Raw genomic sequence first — 18,939 nt, 5'->3', positions numbered from 1 at the left:
AGACCTTAATTTTAACAAAAAAAAAATATTGTCTTTTGAAATTCAAATCATTATAAAGCAAAGATCGAGAAAGAACATCAACAAAAGCTCAAGTAAATTTGACATAGCAACTCGCATCAATAACAATTGTGTATATAATTAGAGATGCCTAAAATTTATCGAAGGACATTAAAACACAAAATAATTGCTCAAAATATGCAAAATTTTGTCACTTAAATGTGCTGAAATTAAAATAAGACAACAAATTAATAAAGTGTTAAATAAACAAGTCTAAGATCATCTACTAGGGGCGGAAGCTGAAAATTTTGATTATAGGGGTCTAGTGAATAATGTTAAAAAAAAAAGTTAAGATTGTAAAAGAATGAAATAATAAATATGTAGACATGAGTTAGATAGTGAGTTTTTTTAATTGGATATTGAGTTAGAGAAGAGAATTATTACATGCTATTTTCTATAAAAATAGACAGATTATAATCAAATTATAATAAAGGTAAGATTTAGGTATTATAAATGATTAGGCCACGTGTTTATTGCAAAAACTAAAGTTATAGAGGCCACCGCTTAGTTTAATATAAATATCACGATGATTTAGTAATTTCTACTAAAGATAATTTTTTTTAAACTTCTATTATAATTTAGGACATATCATGTATATTGAAAAAAAAAAAATTGAATTTTTTATAGAGGCCACCGCTTAGTATGGTCTCCAATCTCCATTATGTTCTGCCGCCGATTTGATCAGTACATAATCGTTTTCTGCGACTATAATTACATAACAAAAAAGTGAAATGATCAATTTCATTCTCATCATCACATTTTCTTTAATAAATTAGTTCACCTTAATAACCCAAAAAAAAAAGTGAATATATTAATAACATAACTCAATGGTTGCATTGTAATTAATATATCTTCATGACCCGCGGGCCAACATTGCAAAGAATTCTTCCACGGATTTTTGCCTTTCAAGTCTCCAAGCTTCCTTGTTCCTCCGAATGAACTCCTCAGCTTTTGCGTCAACTTCATGCAATCTCAGCGCCACAAACGCAGACTCCATTGACGTACAACCAACAACCACATCATCGTCTTCCTCCACTACATTCTCCGCGTCAGCAACACGTCTCGTTATCATCAAATTATTGGCCTTATAATCACTAGAAGATTGACCATCATTTGGTGCAAATACTTTTCTTCCAACACTTCTTTCAATGTCTTGATGATCAACTCTCTTCCCAGTGATCATCTGTTGTTGTTGTTGATGCTGATAATGATGGTATTTATTATACACGTTTTGGCGTCCAGGAAATGTGTTGCTTCGAGCAACACGACGGTTGAGTACTTTAGGTAATTGAAGTGTGGATAGCAAGCGTTTCCATGCTCTCTTAGGGCTTGAAAGCTTATTCTCCGAGTTGTAATAAAGAGACATGGCTAAAAGATTTCTAACGGTTATTAACTTTCTTGCTAACAGAGAAGATTGATTCAAATGCAAGCTAACGTAGGGTTTGGTTGTATGGCAAAATGTTGGCAGTATGTATATATATTGAGATGGTAAGATATGATAAATATGTCCATATCACACGTGAAAATGGAACATGCCCTTTTTATCATGTGCGTAAACTGATGCTCTAAGATCTATTATTGATTTATTTATTACATGCTACAAATATCTTCTTTTTTTTTTATTGAATAAAAATTCGGGTTCTCATTTAATCCTCAATAAAGAAAGAATCCCATCCAAAATGACTTGATTCAATAACGATTTTAGACTAATGACAGCCAGAAGAACCTTGCATAATGAACAGTCCCATATCATATTTCATTTAAGAAAGTGGCAAGACATTAACCGCATATTAACTTTGATTAATTTAATTATCTTAAGGTCCCTAATAGGAGTTAGGAAAGTAGATTATGCAAAAATGCATTTAACCGTAAATCTTTGATTTTTCAAATTACAAATTTCCTTTTTATCTTAGAGATCCAATTTTCATATTTCCTTCCTGGGCTTTTTCCTTGAAGCTTCCTGCAAATAATTGAACGATCTCTTGCCTTCAATGCTTTTGATTTCTCTTGGACAATAATCAAATATAAATGTTACCATCTTTGCATAATCTAGTAGAGTTAATAATTTTTCAAAATTAAAGAATCATTTAGGATTCCTTAAAAGTTAAAAACTGGATTATACAAAGAGTCGCACAAGGGCATAAAAGACACGAGTTTTTCACCTCTAACGATCTAGAAACAAATAAATTTTCTGGCGGGATGCTGATAAACTTTTTCTGTTAACAATTGATACATTTATCTTCTATGGCCACACTCACTCTCCTAATCATAGGGATTTCTGAAATTCTTCAGGAGGTCGGGAATGTCATAACCAAGCATATCATCAACAACCTGTATCATCTTAGGTTTCAGCTTCTCAAATTTATCGAAACTGTAACCACTCAATATCTCCTTGAAGTGCTCGACATTAGGGAAATCTCCGGGAGGTAAATGGAATTCCTTCTGGACCTACTCAAGGAAAAAAAAAAAATCAATATTTCAACTATCTAAGCATGATGGAAAAGGCAATCATGTGACCTGACATGCTTGGAAAAAAGAGACAGTTGAACCTTTCCGAATTCCTCTGCTAAATTATCAATGAGTTTTTGTTGAGTCTTTGCTTTGCCCATCATAGCAGGCATCTCTTTTCTAAGATGACTGATGATATAAGCATGAATCTTTGCTGCTCTGGCACGTTTCACAAATTCATTTATCTATAAAATAAGATCTCGGTCAGAAACCATTTGCAAATTTGGTCCATTACCATTAAATAGATGAATCTAGGCTGCCGAAAATAGCATGCAATGAACTCACTCGTCGATCACAAGCCTTCTTGGGGATATCTTTCAGATCAGATAGAAGGTCGTCTTGTTCTTTTTCAAATAGTTCTTTACCAAGAGGGCCAAAGGCTGATTCATTAGCAGGTTTGTCATTGAATGAGCTGTCAAATGCATGAGAGAAATTAATTTTGCATAATAAACAACATCGAATGCGTGTAAGAAGGGGCATATATACTAACTTGCTTGGATGTGTAATAAAAACCATATGTATATATGCTCAACTAAAGGTACAACTGGTATCAAAAAGTTAAAAACTACCATGATCTTAAGCACATCACTAAGTACTTGGTATTTCATCAAATCCATGACATTCTAAATCATTATTCAGGCATTAGCAAGTGAAGACGAGAACCTACCCAATATATACACGAACAACTTCAGGAGTATTAAGAACTTTTCCAAGTGACCACATCAAAGCTCCATAAACCCTCATCAGCTGCGAACAAGAAAGTAAGCAGACTGAGCTGCCCTATGAAAAAGGTATATCCAATGGTACAACAGCATGTATGTTCCAAACCAGAAAAAATGTGGAACAACTTGGTTTAATATGCTCTTACCTGTTGAGTGTCAACTTGATCTGCCTTGTTCAAAACCACACGAATCTTGTCATCATGACCGCGTAAAGATGTGATTACACGCTTGAACTCATCACTAATATCAAGTTTGTGGGGATCAAACAGAAGCAATATGAGGTCACACTTTGCAGCAAACCATGATGTTACACCAGTAAAATCATAGGCTCGCTGTGTCCGTTGCTTCTCTCCTGACAAAACTCCAGGAGTATCCACAAGTGTTATGTGCTCTAGCAGCTTCAAGTACAAAATAGTATACTTCAAGAGTTATAAAAGGACTAGAAAGAGAGTTTAATTCTAACTTCTAGGATGATTACTCACAGAATGTGGCATTTGAGAACACTCAAACTTCGACAAAAATGCAGTGCCAAAGGTTGTGAGACCACTGAATGGCATGTCTGCTTGGACAGCGACAGTGTTCCCTGGTATACTTCTGTCATCAACTCCAGACTGTATTAAAAGCACAATTGTAGGTGCTAAGCATACATCTCGACATATAGTCAACCACTCAATGTCACGTCTAGCAAGGAAAATAGTTCTCGTGTGTCTTATTGTCAAGTTCTTTCGACATATCAGATATGATATACCACTTTAGCATTGGTAACATTACAGTAACACTCATAGTGATAAAGAAAAGAGAGATAGTTAGGAATATTTAAATGAAGAAGAAAAAAAGTCCCACACTGATTATAAACAAAGAGCATAACCCAAAAAATGAGTGAAATTTTGAATAGTTTGTTTGCATAACTGATATGACTTAACAAAGAAGCATAAACTTTTATAGCTTTTAAAACTGAAATGAAAAAGAGCGAAAATATATAATATAAAAACAAGAAGTAAAATATCAAAAACACAGATTGCACATACCATAACAACAACAAATCTATCGGTAGTTGGCTCAGGTCCAATATGAGCTCCTGTGAATAGAAAGAAGAAATAGGATAAAATCAACCATTAACTTTTTCACCCCAACAAAAGTGGGTATGGAGAGAAGAGAGAGAGAGAGAGAAATGATAACTTGCCTGGATAACTAGTTCTAAGCAGATGTTTTATAAATGTTGTTTTCCCAGTAGAGTATTGACCCAACAACATAACCATTGGTTTAGCATCAAAATCACTATTTGTCTGCACTAGAAAATAAAACAGATTTATTGTGTCTTATCAACCTAGAATGAAGTTTGAAGAGTTACCACATAAAAGTTTTTGCAAATGCCATAAAAACTGAAACATAATGTAAAAAGAAATGGAATATACTGTATGTGGACATAACTATCCCCAGATAAGGCTATTTCACTCACCAACAATGGGGACACAAAATCGTTAAAACGGTAGGTAACTTCTAATGGCTTCAACTTTTGAATGTACAATCTCTTCAAACCATCAATTATTGATGTAACAGAAGACATAGATATCTGCAGATACACAGGAAAAAGTTCATAAAGCAATTCTAGCAGCAGCACTCCCAGAGATAACATGATTATAGTATAAGGAGAGAACTGCAAACACACTCAAAGAAAAAATACGTGGAAAGAAACTGGCTTATACAATTAAACATCAACTTTCACATGCATGACCTTCAATGTAAATATTTGCAAACCTCTCAATCTTAGGTATTACTGGTGATAATTAATATTAATAAAGAAACACACACACGTGCAAAGAATTTGAAATACAAACTGGTTCTGTACCATAAGTGAAAAACAGAAGATGTTCCTCCATTTTGTCTATTAAAGGCACAAGAATTAGTTTGAAGTTAAACCTCAAACCTTTTTTGATGATTTTGAAGAAAACCAATTAGCTGATGGCGAAGGCTGTGGCTGCAAACTCCCTGTGACATGACAATTAGTAAACATATTGCAGAGCACAAAAGGTAGCAAAGGCAATCATTAGGGTAATGAGGAACATCTTACCATTTAAATTAGGATCACTGGTCTTTGATGAATGCCTTTTATTCTGAAAAGATTGAATAAAAGAGCAAGTGTTGGCATATACTAAACTGACAAGTAAAAGTTGAGAATAGGATACTTACTGCAAGTAACTTATCCAGACCTTCCATTGCAGGAGGCTTCAGATTTTGAAAGTCAACTGAAACGTTTGAAAATATTTTAGTTTAGATCAAATGACACTACAAGAAAAAACACACAACACATATAGATGTGCTCTACAATTTATCAACTTGAAATTATTCTGCCATGCAGGGAAGAAAAAAGCAGGGGAAAAAAATACTATCTCAAGTAGTTACCATCGCTATTCCAAAGATCATGTGTTACTTGGTGTCCATCTTGTACTAGAGAAATCAGCTACACGTCAAAACTAGGAACTGTTCAGTTTTTAACTCAAACAAAAATGAAAAAAAAATTACAGTAAAAAACTATTTAGTGACTATAACCTGCATTGCAGCAATAAACTCTCTGTAACCAAGATATCCCTGTCGCTTGGCATCTGCAATTGCCCAAACCTTTGAAGGGAAAAAGAAAAAAGCCAAAGAAATGAAAAACAGTCATTGTTAATTAAATCATAAGAACCAAATAGTAAATTAGCAGCTAGATTTCTAAATAATAGCTCCAAATGAAGAGGTAACCACATAAGTCGATAAGTAATAAACAAAAAGGGTGGCTTTTAGTTTTTGGCAAAGAAGATTATTGAAGATCCCACAAATAAAGGGTACATACCAATGCTACTCAAGAAATTTACAAAAAGAATCCCTCCCCAGTACCCCACTGATTAAGAATAGAATCAATCCGCAATCAAATAAGGATATTTTCATCTTGCTGATTGTGTATGATACATCCGTTTCTAAATTTTAAATCCAACTACTAGATACTAAGCAGCAGTACTCTCTCGCAAATGGATTCTCGCAATATACACCCACTCATGAACTTGACAAATAGCTGCAAAGTAAAAGTAGGTATTCACAAAACACTATAAGCTGCTCTGCTTTCAAGGCTACATTTGCTCACCATATTTAAGTCCCACATACACCGGCGCAAAAGCAGCCCCTCATAAGATTCAAACAGAAGTAAAACAAACCCACAACACAGATAAATAAACGATAAAACAAATAAAAAGAGCTTTGCTAAAAATTATACCTGCTTGAGATCTTGTCGAGATAAATTCGACAAAGCAAAGAACTTGGTTGCATCATTACCAGTAATTCGTCCATCACCGTCTTTTTGGGGAAAAAAAAAAGTTACATACATAAATATCATAAAATTGAACGAAAACGAAAATGGAAAAGAGAAGAAGAAGAAGAATGACGGTGTACCTGAGTCGGCATAATTGAACCATTCTAGGTAGATCTTTTGGTGATCTTTAGAGCACGAACCGATTGGGCCCGTACCGATTTCCATTCGCTGTTTCTCGAGATCAAGCAGCAATTTTTTTTTTTTCCTGCAATATGTTTCTGTTTTTATTGTTTAGAGATTGTGCTATAAAACCAGAAAACAGTTACCAGCACACTTTCATTTGTCTTTTTGCTCTGTTGTGTGCCTGACGTAACGCGAAAGTGGAATAGCCGAGATTAACGAATACGACACCGTTGGGGCCGGTGATAAAAACGATGCGTTTTCACCGTCAATACAAAAGACAGGATCGCGCCAAAACAGGATAAGTTTGCTTTGCGCCGAATTAAAAGCGAGGTGGCAATTAGCAAACACGGTACATTTTCTTTCTTCTTAGATGAATCATCAAAGTTTGTTTACCCGCCGCCGCCCTCCCCGCCCCCGCCCGCCCCCCCCCTTCTTTTTTCCTATTGAAGAATTGTTTAGAGTCATATTTTTTAATATAAATGAGTAAGTGATTAATAAATATACGATCTTATGAAAAAAAAATTAAAGTATGAGGAAATGGCTCAATCATTGCGGCCGGCAATATGTATGTTTAGATATAAAAGATGTTATTAATACTTGAATTCTAAACTATAATATAAAATTGTGATAGGTGAACGCGACTCAAATTTTTTTAAAAGCTGAACACAGCTCGTGTTAGTATGGCATCCAATTCATGTTAGTTACATGTAATTAAATATTGAAACTTGCAACATAAAGCTAAATACATTGCAATAAATTTTAACTAGTAAAATTTTCAATGTATCGAAGTCTTAAAACTAGGTATCATGGTCGGGTTTACAATATTAGGGGCCTTAGGCGAACTTTTTCTTTTTTTTTATGAAGTCTCTTTTTATTTAGTAATTTCAATACTCAATCAAACAATAAAGAACTGAAAATCCATTTCAGTTTTTATTCTTGAATTTCAACAAATAATCAAGAAGATTCTAAAAAATTTTAAAAAACAAAATCTAAAATTTACCATTAGAAATTATACAAAAAGAAGCAAACGAATAAATGAGAACAATATTATTTTCAAATAGAATATTTAGAATGGCAGCATATAAAAAGTTGAGATCATGAATTGATGGTTAGATAATGGATATAGACTTTGTATTTCAAGTAACTAATTTTTTCTTTTTCTTTTTTGAATGAACTAATGCATGTAATAATCTTCATTGTAGAGAAGAGAACAAGAAATTTTTCATCTATAATTTTCTAGATTATAAGATTTTTAGTAGAAATTAAAAGGAATACTCAAAGTCAAAGATTCTAATGTTGAATAATTGAGCTTTTTTAAGAAGTTGAAAAGATAAAAAATTTACTTATTTTTATTAGAAAAACTAATAATGAATAAATTAATGGTTAGACAATATTATTAATTATATCTCTTTAACAATAAGATAACCAATTATAGCTTTTTATATAATAAAAAAAAATTATTAATTATAGGCTAATTATTAATTAGAGATATGTCTAATAGGCTTTTCTACCACACATATAATTTTTTTAAAAGATTTTATTAATTAAAGAATTATTATTAATACTAAAAAACTGAAGCATTTTTAAAATTTGGGGCCTTAGGCGACCGCCTTGTTCGCCTATACTTAAAAGCACCCATGTGGGTATAACGAGTACTAAATACACATTTAAGAAGTTGAAAGAAAAAATGTCTACACGCATTTAAGAAGTTGATGAGTACTAAATACACATTTAAGAAGTTGAAAGAAAAAATGACTACACGCATAGCAGAGTCTTTTCCATGAACGAGTACGTTTTCTCTTTGTAGTCCAGGTTTGGTGTTTTCCTGAAAAGATTTCTAGTAGTCATAATAAAGTACTTTTGATTATTTTTCACACTCTTTCATGTGAAGGGTCCCCTCAGTTTTCTTGCCTATAGTCTAAAAATTCAGACTGCTTTGCACTTTTTCAAGTGATCTCAAAACCACAAATCAATCTTTTTCCATATTCAATGATGACTGAAGTGAAAGAGTAAAAAACAGAAGGCTAATAGTAATTTCTTGCCATTCAAAGTGAAGACCCGGAGTTTCATTTATTTGTTTGTATTAAGGCTCTGACTAAGTTACGTTTAACTAAACTTACGCCAGACATAGCAATAGTATACAGTAGTAGCACCCGCTACTGTTGTTGTGTCTGGCGTAAGTTACGTTAAACGTAACTTAGCCGGATCCTTGTATTAAATCACAGCTAATCCACAAGTAGGCTATTAGTAATAGCAGCAGCAGAAAAGCTGAAGCAAGAACAATTTCTCCTTCAACAATAAGAAAATAAACTGAAGCAACAACAATTTCACCCTCAACATTAACAACACAAATAACGACGATAATAACAAAAATACAGCAACCCGGTGCGTATGCACAAAAAAAAAGGAAAAAAAAAGGATGACTTACAAAGAGAAAAGGAGATAAAACATACAATGGAAAAAGAATGGAAAATTGAATGGCTTTGAAACTGTAATTTACACCCCCCACCTTGCCCTCTCTTCTTCATATAAACAAGAATGATGAATTTGGCACAACAAAAAGAGGAAAAAAAAAGCATATATATACTCCTCAAGACAGACCAACTGTCTTTCCAAGCAACCATAGTACAAGAGATAACTGAATACCAAAAATGGTGTGAAGTGTGCTCCGGTCTAACGTGAACCCGAATACTGTAATCCCAGCTCTGTTGTTTTCAAAATAGTTCACTGCCGTTACAAAAGAAAATAATCATCAAACTGTGCAAACCATGAATAAACATAAGGTGTATGCATGAATCAATAGTATTAACCCAGTCACCACCTTATCATTATCAAGATTCTGATAAGCAACAGATCCCTGGTACTTTAATCATTTTCCCTACTCCTAATTTGAATAAAATGGTAATACAACTTCTAAACATACCCAAAACTTTATTCCAGCCAACTTAAACCATGAAATGAGAATTATGCCCTGAATATTTATTTAGCAATTATTTGTTAGAGAATTTGGCTTACCCAGAGCCTGTCTCTTCTGGAACGAAATGGTGCTATATGCATATGCTGGGATAAGGTTTGAGTTGTCCAAGTCATCTTCTTCATCACCAGCATCATCACAGTCGGATTCCCCATGGCATATTGGAAAAGCTCGGCCAGCAGCATCAGGGATCCTAGGAGTCTCACCATCATTTACATCAAATGAGTCTACTGTTGCACACACATGCCACTTAGCAGCAAGACATGTAACAGCCTGTGCCTTGTGTGTGATCTTTGTTGCACTTCTCAATAGTATGAGGAGCCCAGCGACAAGGGTCATGGAGCACAACTGCAAAAAAGATAAATACAAGCATAAGTTAGTGCTCCTTGCATGTGAAGCATGATATCATTGTCAGTGTCCTCTGTCCTTTAGTCAATACAATAAACAATGACCAGTAAATCAACAGGTTCTTTATTCCACATCATGATTATTACTAGTTCTGTAAAATTCAAAATAAGGATCAATTGGACAGCCAATAATGTAATGAAATCATAATGTTTATCAATATGCAGAATATTATAATGTTGTCGGAACCATCATAATATGGACTCACATTATTAGGAAGGTAAGAAGACTGTTAATTATTCAAGATCATTAGAGAGTTTTAAGGAAAATTATCAACTAAGTTTGACATAACACAAATGTTTCCGTTTAATGGATGGTTTCATTGGCGAATGACAGACCAATTTTGAGTTCTATATTTAGTTATGTTACAAACCTGGGAAGAATGCTTACCGCAAGTTCCCCAGCTATATAAATATTTACAACAGCACTAGGCTTTGTTGTCATAAGCAATGAGGCAAACTGGCTTCCAGTGACCATGATCAAGAACCATAATATGAATGCACGATACCGATGGCTAATGATCCTCAAATGCTTCCTGATCCTCAGGTGCTCAGCTAATACAGAATCTACATCAGAGTCAGTTTGAAAAACCTGAGCAAAGTCAAGGAGCCTTAGGATTTGTAGGTGGCAGACCAGACGGAAGAGAACACACACGAGGAAAATGACAGTGGTCCGATAGAGCCATGAGCACAACTCCATTATGCAGGCTACGGTGTCACTCAAGTAAACATTGCCCAAAAAGGGAATTTGTGAAGCACCAGATGCATACCACCATATCTTGTATGCACTCTCCACTAAAAAGCATGGGAGGACAAAAATACTGAGGATCTTCAATGATCTCTACATAAATTACAAAAAAAAAAAAAAAAAGAAGTCACATTAACAATTACATTCATAAAAAACTTGTTCAGCCAAAAAAAATAAAAATGAAAAAATAGATCTTATACTTTTCCAATTTATATTGAGTAAAGTACCCATTAACCTAAAAGTGCATATCATTGCCAGCTTGACAGCAACACATTAAACAATTCATCAGCAACAAGAATCTATACTTTACTTTGTTCTAGTCCTTTATTTCTCAATTTACATCCTTCAAGTCTAACTCAAAGCTAAGAATTCCTAAAATGCTATCAGCTAAGTTAATCATACTAATTCTGGACAGTTCTACGAGATCTTGTAATTACAATTTTGGGCAGGTGATTCAGCTACAGAACCGTTCGTACAGTGTAGCTATTCATTTATTATTGATTATTACTACTATCTCTTATATGTAGCCAGAATTAGGAGACTCTGCGAACGAAAGTTTTATTTTCTTTCATAAACGGCTTTCTTTACAGCTGATCAAAGTCAAACACCAACTCGATTATTGACATAACTTAGGAATATTAGGATCTTCCTCTATACACATTCCCCCCACCCCACGCCACCCAAAAAAAAAAAAAAATCTAATTTAGCTTCCTCTGTTATTCCCCTGGCTTCTTAAAAAATCCTCTGTTGTTTCCACAGACACTTGAAGAGAAGAACTGAGTTGACCAAATTATGAAACTATTTGTAGAGTAAAATTATAATTCTAAACCAACGATCATTCTCTAATTCTCTCAAGATAATCGAATCAAAACTAAATTTTAAACCCTAAAAAAAAAAAAGAAAAGGAAAAACGATTACAAAGAAACATAGGTGAATTATAATTTATAAATACGTACATTGAGTTGTTCCATGTAGCGGCTTCTGACCATCTCGCTTTCATCACAAAGCTTATCAAGGAACAAGAACCTTCGAAGGCCATACTTCTTGACAAAGCTAGACAAGCAGATGAACGAGAGAGCGGCGACGCTGCTGAGGGAGAGCTGCACGACGCCGTCGTAAGGCCGCTTGTGGGTGCCGTCGCAGGTGTCACACGCCAGAACGAAATGCGATATGGCGGGCACGACGATGGTGAAAAGAACGAACATGGACCACGAGAGACACGCTGTAAAACAATTCGATTGATCAACGCACATCCATTTGAGATACGATCGGAAGCTGTGTAACTCGTCCTGCGCATGCGATATGCTTCGAGATAAGTTCTTGCGGCGGTTCGTTAACAAACCTTCTATGGCGTCTCCCATGGTTGAATTGTGGAAGGTGGGTGGTGATGGGGGAATTCGCTATTCGTGTGCTTGCTAGAGCTGCTACTATTTATGGGCCAACTTCTTTCTGGTTTTAAAGTGTTCTCATGAGTATTGGGAATCAAGGAAACTGGGTAATAACATTTGAATCCCTATATTTTAGTAAAATTACTCACATATACATAATTGTGCTTTTAGTTATATGTGCCACAATTCTTTAGGGGCGCATTTGGTGGCCCGCAAAAGATGGTATAAAAGTACTGTTTTATATTAAATTAATGCACACTCATGATTGACATCAAAACTAACATACATAGTATTGCATTAAAGAAGTAAGCTAATGCAGCAGTTGCTGTATTAGCTAAACCCGACTCACAATCGGGTTTAAGTTAATGTGGCAACTGCCGCTTGTTTGTTTTTTTTTTCCCTCCCTTTACCTTTTGCAACAGTCACTTGACTTTTGTTTTTGCTTTTTGACTTTTGCTTTTGCTTTATAATATTAATAATAATGAATGAATATAATTTTTAATTTAATATAATATTGTATAATACTTTTTTTACATTATAATTATTAATATAAATTAATAAATATGTAATTTATCATTCAATATTATTATATTATATTTTTATTTTTACATTATAATTTATTATAACTAATAATAAATATTTAAATTTAAATTTAAATAATATTAATTTAAAATTAATAATAGCATAAAAATATTAATACAATTTAAATATATTAATATAATATAAATATTAACATAACATAATATAATATTTAATTTAAATTAATCACAAAAAATTATTACAATACAATGTAGTACCAAACATTATATAGTATTGTTATAATACAATACTAATGTAATATAATATAATATAATACACCAATATTAAAATAATGTAATATAATATAATACAATACAGTGTGCCAAACGCACCCTAAGAGCATATTTGGTTATAGTATTAAGGGGGTATTAAAACACTATTCACGTTAGTTTAATATCAATATCATGTTTGGCAATTTTTTACAATGGATTAAGGGGTATGCTAATGAGTCGGGTTTAGCTAATGCGGCAAACTGCTACATTTGCTTTTTGCTTTTGCTTTTGCTGCTTCCTTTTTTTTTCTTTTGCTTTTTTTAATAATAAAAATTTAACTTTTTAATTTAATTTAATATTAATATTTATTTTCTTTTATTTTTACATCATAATTATTAATATAAATTAATAATTTATTATTCATATTTAATTTGTATTATATTAAAAATATTACTAAATAATGTATTGTTTAATTATATAATAATTAATATATCAAATTGATTAACAAGTACTAAAATAATATATAAAAAATTAATATAACTAATAAAAATATTTATAGATGAATAAATTTAAATAATATTAATTTAAAATAAATGTTATGTTGTCGATTATCAGGCTATAAGATTCAATCTTTATGGAAAAAATATTTTTTAATATTTATACTAAAAAATAATGTTAAATTTCTAAAATTTAATACTTCTATATTTTGTATTTTTCTAGGTACTAACAAATATTATTTTCTAAATATATAATTTAAGTTAATCACAAAAAAATTAATACAGTACAGTGTAACACCAAACATTATACAATATTATTATAATACACTGCCAATGCAATACAGTATAATATAATACACCAGTATTAAAATAATATAATACAGCATAATGCAATATAATATGTCAAACACACCGTAAAGTTACTAACAATAGATCCAACGCACATCAAATAAGTCAAAAATACTGGACTCCATTTCATGTCTTTCATGATCAAGTTAAATAGTAAATCGAGTGTAAGTCAATTAGATTAAGAAAGTTGAGTCAAGTGCTAAATGAAGCTAAATAGTTTATAACTCTGAAGTAAATATATTTTATTTTTATTAAGAATATTTTATAGTTTTTTTAAAGTTTTCTGGTACATTTATATAATAAAAAAAAAACTCAATTAAGATGTTCAGTTCTAATGACATAATTCAAATTACTTTGAAAAATTAAATTATCAATTTTGTTGAAAATATTTTTTCTTTTTACTAAGATCAATTATTTGACTGATACACTTTTAAAAACTTAAATAATTGATTTCTTAATAGAATTTAGTGAAATCTATTGATAAAACTATTTAATTTTGTTGATATTAATTGATTCAGCTGTTGATTTTTTTTTTATAAAGTAAAATGACTTATAATTGTACAAGATGTAAAATTATTTATATTTTTTTAATAGAGTAAAATTACTAATAATTGTACCATATGCATATTCAAACATTACTGGGATAAGTTGAAAAGGGAGTTTCCATCACAATACTTGCTAAAAAAGAGAGGAAAATGAAAAAAATTCGACAGTGCTTAGGATCTTCATGAAAATAATAACAAACTATATCCTTTTATGTAATAACATCAAAAACTATATATTCAAATGTTAGTATCCCAAAACTATATAAGCTGTTTGAATTTTTGTTCCCAGACTTTCAAAATCAGCCGCGCGATGCTTTTCCATTTGGATGGTCTGAGCTAAATAGCTAATGAGGGAATGACAAGTGGCTTCAGTTGATTGGTTGATGGTTTGGGATAGTGGTTATGTCAAAGGTACCAAATGTTATTGCACAGGAAGGTTCTCTGTGTAATGCATTAGCGTTGGAAGGCCGAAGGGTCAAACTTTTCAGTTCAGTTTGTTTAACAATTGAATTTTAAATTCAAATGTAGGATGAATTTTGCGTTTGCTAATTTTGATCAAATTATATTGATTTCAAGTTCCGCGTACTCCAAATTCAATAAATCTCTCGTTTAAAGTATGTTTATGGAAAAATTTATGATATGTTACTGACTAATAGTAGCTAAATCCATAATTAATCCTAGAAAAAAAAAGATATTAGGCCATGTTTGGACGTTGGATAAAAGGTAGGATTAAACTAATTTAAAGGATAAAAAATTAGTCCAATCCAGAGTTATGTTTGACTGTCAAGATTAATAAATTAATCTAAATTTTAGTCCAACATTCACAGGACTATTAATCTCTATTTTCATATGGGTTTAGACATGATTAGATATTTCATAGTTTAAATTTGTTACTAATATCAAAAGTTTATTCAATAATTCTTTTTTAACTTTTTAAAATTTAATATTTATTCAATAATTGTTTTAACTAGTATGTAATATAATAAACATAAAAAATATTCAATTTATTTAATTCCAATAATATTAAAATCTAAATATTAAATTTAACAAATAGTAATATGATTTAAAAAATAATATATTATTTAAATAATTATTTTAGCTTCATTAAATTAAATTTAACATAGTCCTATCAGACACTATACCAAATAAAAGATAGTACTATATAATATAATATAATACAATCTAATTTAATCTCATCTAAAAGTTAGTCTAATCCAATCCAATCTAATCCGTTATTTCAAAAGGTAGCTTTAATGTATAATCAAGCATTGTACCATCAATCAACCAATCATTTCCGTCAAAATCTTTTAGTAAACTTTAGTCATCTGATCAAGTGAAAAAAGATCAATGGAGTCCAAATGCGAGACTAAAATTCTGGATTTAGCACAAAACCAACACTGAATACCGTCGAAATCTCTTTTTTAAGTTACGTTCTTTAAAGAAATAATGAATAAAGGTATCACTTAAACGAGAAACAATACCCACTGCCCAGATCATGATCCTGACACGATATTCATTTTATCTATTTTGACAGTGCAATTTAGTGAGGCAAGCCACGTTATCGGCCAAATGTAAAAGGGGCTGATCCAATAAAACCACATAATTAAATTAATTAAAATGTCCTACAGCTGGTGGCGGGGCCCACATAACCTATAACGTGAACAGTCGGGCCGTTGTTTACGGCGGAGACCAATATGAATCCGCCACATGGGTATGTGCGTCAACGACCAGATCATCAGTCTCATAATTATTTTTTTTCTTTTTTTTTCCCTGTTAAGCTGTATTTTTTTTTTTGGTAACAGGACAAAAATTCAAGCAGAAGCTGTCAAAAATCTATTGGGCAGTTTGAATCTGGCAGCTAAGGGAAATAGCAAATGATCATGGGGGATGGTCAACTTGTGTGCTCTGTGACTGAGAAGGTCATCGCGTGTGAGAAATTTATTGGCTGCATATGCACGAGGATCAAGTGTCGATTCGGGGCTTTTTCCATTTTTCTTAAAGATTCCTGTGAAGTTTTGGCAGAAAAGCTTAATTGTTCATCATCAGCATTTCAATCTTTTAAACACCAGCACCGTCCAGTAGTCAAACGACCTCCAATAAACAAATATAGAGCATGAAGATTATTCAATTTTGATAAAGATTTTACGCAAATAAATACAAGATAATTTTGCCTACCGAATATAAATAATATTGCATGCATGCCCAGAAAATATCATGTGAAATCAGGTTTATTTTAAGAGATAATTCTGCCACACGGCCACGTGGCAATCTGTGCGCGTTCTTGTTTTAGGATTCTAGTGTTTTTTCTCTCGTCTACTTAATTAGCTGAGGGTATATATTCTTCTACACATATATGAGTAGAGTGATGTATATCATGTATTCATACAAGTACTTATTTGGTTTAACTTGTTCAATAGTTATAAATTCTTATTTAATCTCATAATTTTTTTTTTAAAATTTTTGTTGTTGTTTGGTTTTCTTTTTTTTGACAAGTTTTTCGAGATAAAATAAGTTATTTTGTCTCTACTAATAAGCATTCAAATTATAGACTTGTGCAAATGGAAATTGAATAACTTTTTTAAAATGTTAAAAATTTTAAATTATTATTTACTTATTTGACAATTTTATTTCATTTATTTCAAAAGATAACTTTAAAAAAATTTACCTATTAAAATAATTTTACAACTTTTAATAAAAGCTCTTATTGACAACAAAACAACTAAATTTGTTTGGTAAATGCTCTACTTGTAAAAACTTCTACTTAAATAAACTCTATTTAAAAGTTATACCAAATAAAACCTAAGCTAAAGATCAAATAAATAATAATGCGCATAATGATGTGATGAAGTAAAAAGTAGGGACTGGACATTGTTAGGACTGCCTCCCCATTTTAAGCCCATACTCTGTACCATATTAAGTCCAGTCCATTCTGAAGGAAGCCCAAGAGAACCGACCCACAAACATTTTGAACCCGGTTAGTTCTGTGCGTCCATAAACCATTTCCCACCGGAAAACCGCCGATTAGTCTGACTTCCTTAAAATGAAAGGACATTAATTCCAAAAAAACACAGACAACTAATTGCTAAATATGCTGAAATTCTGAAACGTTCAGGATTGCCATCACTGTGATATATGATCAATTATATAACTAAAAATCAGTGGCCATCGTCGAAGCCTTTGTAACATAGTGGTTAATGCAGTCGCCTCTTAAGTGAAAAGTCAGTGCATCTAAATGACGACTAAATTGGTCATAACTCTTTCAATAGCACAAGTTACCCAGAGGGCAGGAGAAGAAGACATGGAAGGGAATGAGTCTACACTCAAATTAAGCTGAATAGGTAGCTTTCAATTGAGTGACTCCGAAGAGCAATTTGAAGTTTGCAAGTCATGGTATATGGATGAATGTGATCTTTCTTGGTATTATGTATATCACACTAGAAAAAGAAAAGAAAAAATTATCAGTTAAAAAGCCTAAGGGCCCACAGATTCAAATCGCAGACCACTACTTTTGATCTCTAAAAACAATAGATTTGTTTTAGTATATGGTCCAAACAAGAACAAGAACAAAGTCGGCCACACACTCAGGCCAATGCCCAATAGTGCATAAAAAAGTAAAATGCCACGAAAGCAAAGCCAAGAGGATTAGGGATAGGATTTTCAGGCACCTTCACTTCACATTCATTTCAAAGAAGGGACAAAAAAGTTGAAAGAGGAATAAACAACAATACAGCTGTGTTGTTGGTGGTACCATGAGTACAATGTCCATGCCTTTTTATGCGTACCAAAAACGGCAGATTTTATCACAAGTTAAGACGAAATAATGTTAACCCTAATTCATAGCTTAATCACACACACACACACACACACATACATAAGAAATATCTTTAATTTCCAAATTTTAACTTATTTTTCAGAATCCTGGGTCAACGTATGAATGATGAATCATAGTTCAAATGCTGATTGATTTCATATACTTTCCTACTGTGGATAATTGGATAGATCTTGTTTGTATTTAAAAAAAAAAAAAATTCAACCATCATTCCTCACAAGTCACAAGAGAACCTCTATTGAACCAATGAAAAAGCAAAAGCAGTTTCATGCAAAGATACCATTATGCGGCTGTAAAGAATTTCTTCACGGAAGGAAGTTCATAAGTCACAAGACATATTATGCTCTGCAAAATGAACAAAAGAACAAACCGAAACGAAGCTTATATCCAGATGCCAATTGCCAAATTAGCAAAATACAAACATGAACCACAATGCAAACAACAAGATTCAGGGTAACAATCTGTAATACCAATACATATACATGGAGAGTACAATAACAGATGAAAACTTGTAATTTTCTTTTAAGCAGAGAGCATCATGTGATACGAAATCAGATAATTTTTAGATAAAAGCATGTTATCAATAACGGCTAGTTACGAGAAACCCAGATCTCCTTACAACACAAGCCCTAATCCATTTTGTTCCAATAAACAACAAG

General features: G+C 32.2%; 2 protein-coding genes across 2 annotated transcripts; both read right to left on the bottom strand.

The window, feature by feature from the left end:
- Window positions 1–2,110: 2,110 nt before the first annotated feature.
- On the bottom strand, window positions 2,111–7,069 carry LOC102613367 (EH domain-containing protein 1). Its single transcript, XM_006474943.4, has 16 exons — window positions 6,714–7,069; window positions 6,538–6,617; window positions 5,838–5,906; window positions 5,691–5,748; window positions 5,478–5,533; window positions 5,359–5,401; window positions 5,215–5,276; window positions 4,747–4,860; window positions 4,471–4,573; window positions 4,316–4,365; window positions 3,770–3,898; window positions 3,434–3,685; window positions 3,233–3,312; window positions 2,851–2,977; window positions 2,607–2,750; window positions 2,111–2,505 (listed from the first exon to the last, which is right to left on the bottom strand). The coding sequence occupies exons 1-16, from the start codon at window positions 6,796–6,798 to the stop codon at window positions 2,320–2,322; spliced, it is 1,638 nt and encodes a 545-aa protein (XP_006475006.1). The 5' UTR covers window positions 6,799–7,069; the 3' UTR covers window positions 2,111–2,319.
- A 1,956-nt stretch (window positions 7,070–9,025) lies between these two features.
- On the bottom strand, window positions 9,026–12,321 carry LOC102613657 (hypothetical protein). The gene is made up of 4 exons (XM_006474944.4): window positions 11,839–12,321; window positions 10,526–10,975; window positions 9,772–10,078; window positions 9,026–9,483 (listed from the first exon to the last, which is right to left on the bottom strand). The coding sequence occupies exons 1-4, from the start codon at window positions 12,241–12,243 to the stop codon at window positions 9,347–9,349; spliced, it is 1,299 nt and encodes a 432-aa protein (XP_006475007.1). The 5' UTR covers window positions 12,244–12,321; the 3' UTR covers window positions 9,026–9,346.
- Between the last annotated feature and the right edge of the window lie 6,618 nt (window positions 12,322–18,939).

The sequence above is a fragment of the Citrus sinensis genome, chromosome 9 (assembly GCF_022201045.2).
Source record: "Citrus sinensis cultivar Valencia sweet orange chromosome 9, DVS_A1.0, whole genome shotgun sequence".
NCBI lineage: Eukaryota > Viridiplantae > Streptophyta > Magnoliopsida > Sapindales > Rutaceae > Citrus > Citrus sinensis.
The sequence above is the reverse complement of the archived record's forward strand: the minus strand, read 5'-3'. Positions and strand labels throughout refer to the sequence as shown.